The sequence below is a fragment of the Benincasa hispida genome, chromosome 9 (genome assembly GCF_009727055.1).
Source record: "Benincasa hispida cultivar B227 chromosome 9, ASM972705v1, whole genome shotgun sequence".
In the NCBI taxonomy this organism is placed as follows: domain Eukaryota; kingdom Viridiplantae; phylum Streptophyta; class Magnoliopsida; order Cucurbitales; family Cucurbitaceae; genus Benincasa; species Benincasa hispida.
In genome coordinates this window covers 85,910,034-85,914,348 of record NC_052357.1, presented here as the reverse complement: position 1 = coordinate 85,914,348, position 4,315 = coordinate 85,910,034, and the positions used below count along the sequence as shown (strand labels likewise).

The following is a 4,315-nucleotide window of genomic DNA, read 5'->3' as shown; positions in this document are numbered from 1 at the left end:
ATATAATTTGATAATATCGACTCTACAATTGTGGAACTGAAAAAAAAAAAACATATTTTACACTACCTCTAACTTGAAGAACGATCTGCCTCGTATATGAATTCAAATATAATTTGAAACCATTTGAACTACATAAATTACATGGACCAATATGCTCAAAAAAATAAAAATAAAAAAAACAATAAATTTATAATATATAAACTTTTTATTCTTGTTTCAGAAAAAAAAAAAAGCTTTTAATATATTTGCACATAATTTTTGCATGGTTTGCATGAGTGAATGAGGACCAAAGGAGAGCAAACAAAAGCAACACTCACCACTTGCAAGTGCATGTCGACGTGGCATTCACTGGTTGGTCTCTTGTGTTTCAAACAAGTTGCAAAATTTCTTAAAAAGAAAAAGGATCCTTTTTTTCCCCTACTTTAACCCCAAAGAATAAACGGTGACCGTTTGCGTTTGTGACAGGCTGTGACGCACACAACTTTTCTAAAAGAGCCGCCACCAATTTTTATCCCAAAAATAATATAGAATTTAACGAGACATTAAAATCCATAATTAAATTGTAAATTTACATATTAGCCCTTTAGATTTTAACGAAATCCCGGATTTTCCGAAAACGTCGTCGTCATGTACTCTCTCACTTCTCTCGCTACAACGTCCTTCATCACTTCCCAGAATCCGGCAGGCAGACTCTCACTCCGGCGGTCGGACTCCGGCACCACCTCACCACCGGCAACCATTCCAGGAGTAGCGAGCGTCAGTGCCGTCAATGGATCGTCATTGACGGCGAGAAACGAACCGCCGGCGGCGGCGTCGGAAGTGTGATTACCGGCGGAGTTCCGGTCGTCTCTGACACGGCGTTTGAGAGTGGAATTCCAGTGGTTTTTGACGGCATTATCGGTCCGGCCGGGAAGGAGACGAGCAATTGTGGCCCAACGGTTACCGTAGCGGGAATGAGCGGCGATGATGGCGTCATCCTCGGCGGGAGAGAAAGGGCGGTGCTCGACACCGGGGCAGAGCTGGTTGCACCAACGGAGGCGGCAGGATTTGCCGGAGCGCCCTTTTACATAGCGACTAATTAAAGACCAATTTCTAGGGCCGTAGCGTTCGACGAGTCGGGTCAGGACCCGGTCCTCTTCGGCGCTCCATGGGCCTTTGATTTTATCAGGGACGGAGGAATTTGGCGGCGGAGGCTTGCCGGAGAGAGAGGAATCGGAGGAAGAGGATTCGGAAGTGGAAGGGGAAGAAGAAAAATTGTGAATGTTATTCATTGGAGAAATTGGAAAGTTGGGAGTGTACCACACAGAACAAAGGAAGTGTTTGGGGATTATAATTTATATACGAAGAAGAAATAAGTTTATTTATTAATTGGGAAGGGCACTTCTAGGAAAGTGGCTTTGTGTAAAGTTGGTGGGCGGACAACAAAAAACCCGACCCGTTACCGTTTCCGGTTTTTGTTTCGGGGGAAATATAATTATTTTTATTTTATTTTTCTAGATGTGGCTGATTCTTTTTTGTCTAGACTTGATGCTTCTCAATCAAGGATTCAAGTAAAATAGAAAAAAGGAGACACGTTTTATTTAGAATATATCAACTTTTCTTTACTCGATCAAATTTTACAATTTAAATTATTACTTCAAATTTTAATCTCAACTTTTTCAAACTTACGTTGAACTCTAATAACCTTAGCTACCCTTTCATCTATCTTCTTTCATAATTATTTTGTCATTCTTTTTACCAAAATGTATTTAAATTTTTTAGTACAATTTTAAAAACAAAAATAATATTTTGAAAAATATAATTTGTAGTTTTCATTTTTTTTTTTAAAAAAAATATTAACGAAAAAGGAATGACAAAAGGAATAAACTTATATATATGTGTGGAAGTAGTGTTTATAAATTTTATTTTTAAAAACAAAAAACTTGGTTATCTATGAAATAACCGGATTATAAAATGTAAGCTTATAAATATTATTTTCACTTATATGTTTTTGTTACCAATTTTTCTAATATTCTCGAAGACTAAACCAAAAGTTGAAAACTATGGTCACGTTTGGTAACGATTTAGGTCTTGTTTTGTAACCATTTTGTTTTTTGTTTTTGCTTTTTGAAAATTAAGTCTATTTTCTTTCCGTTTCTTACAATGATTGATAGTTTCCTTAAATACAATTTTTGAATTCTTAGCTAAATTTTAAAAACAAAAATAAATTTTTAAAAGCAATTTTTTTTTAGTTTTCAAATTTTTGCTTGATTTTTTAAACTATTGGTAAAAAGTTAATAACAAAAAAAAATTGGTGGTGAAATTAGTGTCTATACGCTTAATTTTCAAAAACAAATAATAAAAAAACCAAATGGTTACTAAACGAGACCTTATTTTTTGTCTTTGATTTTTGAAAGTAAGCCTATAAACACCGATTTTAGATTTGTTGATTTTCATTTACTTTTTACCATGGGTTTAAAAACCCAAGTTTTAAAAACTAAAAAAAATGTGGTTTTAAAAATTTTGTTATTGTTTTTAGATTTTGACTAAAAATTCAATTATTTTACTTAAAAAACATACAAATCATTGTAAATAATTAAAAAGAAATAAACTTAATTAATTTTCAAAACCTAAATATTTGTTAGATGGGGTCTATACAAGATAGCCTTCAAAAATTTGTTTCCATTTTTAAATTTTGACTATGACGTCAATTGTTTTTTTTAAAATGATAAAAAAATCATAATGGAAAGGGGAAGAAGAAAAGCATAAAATTTAAAATAGTAAACTATTAAACAATTGTTATTAAAGAAGGCCTTAAGATTCTTAAATTCTCTTCAATTTATAGATTTTTTTTTTAATTTTATACCTAACAACCTTTGGTATTTAATAGACTTAAACTTATGATAGAGTTTTCTTACTTTATTAAACATAAAGTTAAAAATTCATTTGGTCGATTTTTTTGAGTGAATGTATAATATAATATATACTTCAAGAATATCAACACAACACAATTATTTAAACCAAATGACAATATTTTCATAAATAAAATAAAATAAAATAAAATAAAAACCTTAGATGTATTTAAAAACATTTTATGCAAGGGCCATTCATAATATTCTTCCGACAAGAATCATGCTAAGGAAGAAAGGATTAAACATTATACCGTTTTGTCCATTATATAACAAAGTGGTTGAATGTATTGATCACATTCACTACAAGAAAACACTCATTTTTCAATGCTTAAAATTGTCGAAAAATAGTAAAAAATGTGTTGGAAGATCCACTCCCGATGATAAATTAGGCCTCATGAGTTTGGTCGGGATATACTCGTCAATATAACATCTCTCGATGCGGCAACATATACCGTCAGGAGTTAATAGATCTACCGACACTTGATATACCGCATCGGTAGTTTGGAACTCCTGATGCATGTATAGACATCATCGGGAGTTCAATTCAGAAGTAGACTATGGTCAATTATAAATAGACTATGAACAAATAAGATTGCAAATAGATTAAGGTCAATTCTTCTTTCTAAAATCTAACATAAAATTAATCAATTCTTCTTACCTAACATAAAATTACTTAAATTATAAACAAACTACAGCCTACCCAAGAGAGACGAACAATTCCTTCAATTTAAAAGTTTAGAGTCAAAGTTTTAACTCACAAGAGTACAGACGATACAGCAGCTGACGGACAAACGAACGAACAGACACGGACGACGGACGATGGAGAAGTTGATAAACGACATACCTTCTATTGAGGTTGATGCTCTAAATCTCATGGATCCTGTAGTTTGTAATTTTAATATACAAACGATTTATTTATTTAATAAAACATGAGGTGTTTTATTTGACATTTAGTAGCATTAACCCACAAAACCAATAAACTAATATCCGAAGTTATCTTCTGTAGTTTAAACATGTATGTAGAGACATATTGATGGATCATATTTAAGTGGTAACCTAAATGGTCTGTAGTAGATGGATAAGGTTGGGTACCTTACCCTGGTGACACTACGAATACGACTCGCTTTGTAGATGTTACAATTGTTGAAGTGTTATAAATGATATGATCCTGATTATTTATGTAGAGACATATGAGCGGGAGTGTTCTATGCAAAGGGTTTTGTATAAGACAGTACCACAAAATGATTAGCTAGTCTCATTATATAACGTCGTTACTAATAAAGATTTATATTTCACCAGGATGACCATAGGTGACATGACCTGAATCCTGAGTTAGTTGTGAACTCCTGCCTATGAAGGTGATCCTTTGATTTGTATGAGTGAGAATGGTTAGATTGCTGACTCAATAAGTCTACTATTTTGAG

At 32.7% G+C, this 4,315-nt stretch overlaps 1 protein-coding gene across 1 annotated transcript; it reads right to left on the bottom strand.

The window, feature by feature from the left end:
- Nucleotides 1-505: 505 nt before the first annotated feature.
- On the bottom strand, nt 506-1,330 carry LOC120086455 (transcription factor MYB44-like). Its single transcript, XM_039043127.1, has one exon. The coding sequence runs from the start codon at nt 1,269-1,271 to the stop codon at nt 591-593; it is 681 nt and encodes a 226-aa protein (XP_038899055.1). The 5' UTR covers nt 1,272-1,330; the 3' UTR covers nt 506-590.
- Between the last annotated feature and the right edge of the window lie 2,985 nt (nt 1,331-4,315).

What these genes read in the sequence shown, in the direction of transcription:
- LOC120086455 (XM_039043127.1), bottom strand. Translation starts at nt 1,271, where the DNA reads ATGAATAACATTCACAATTTTTCTTCTTCCCCTTCCACTTCCGAATCC.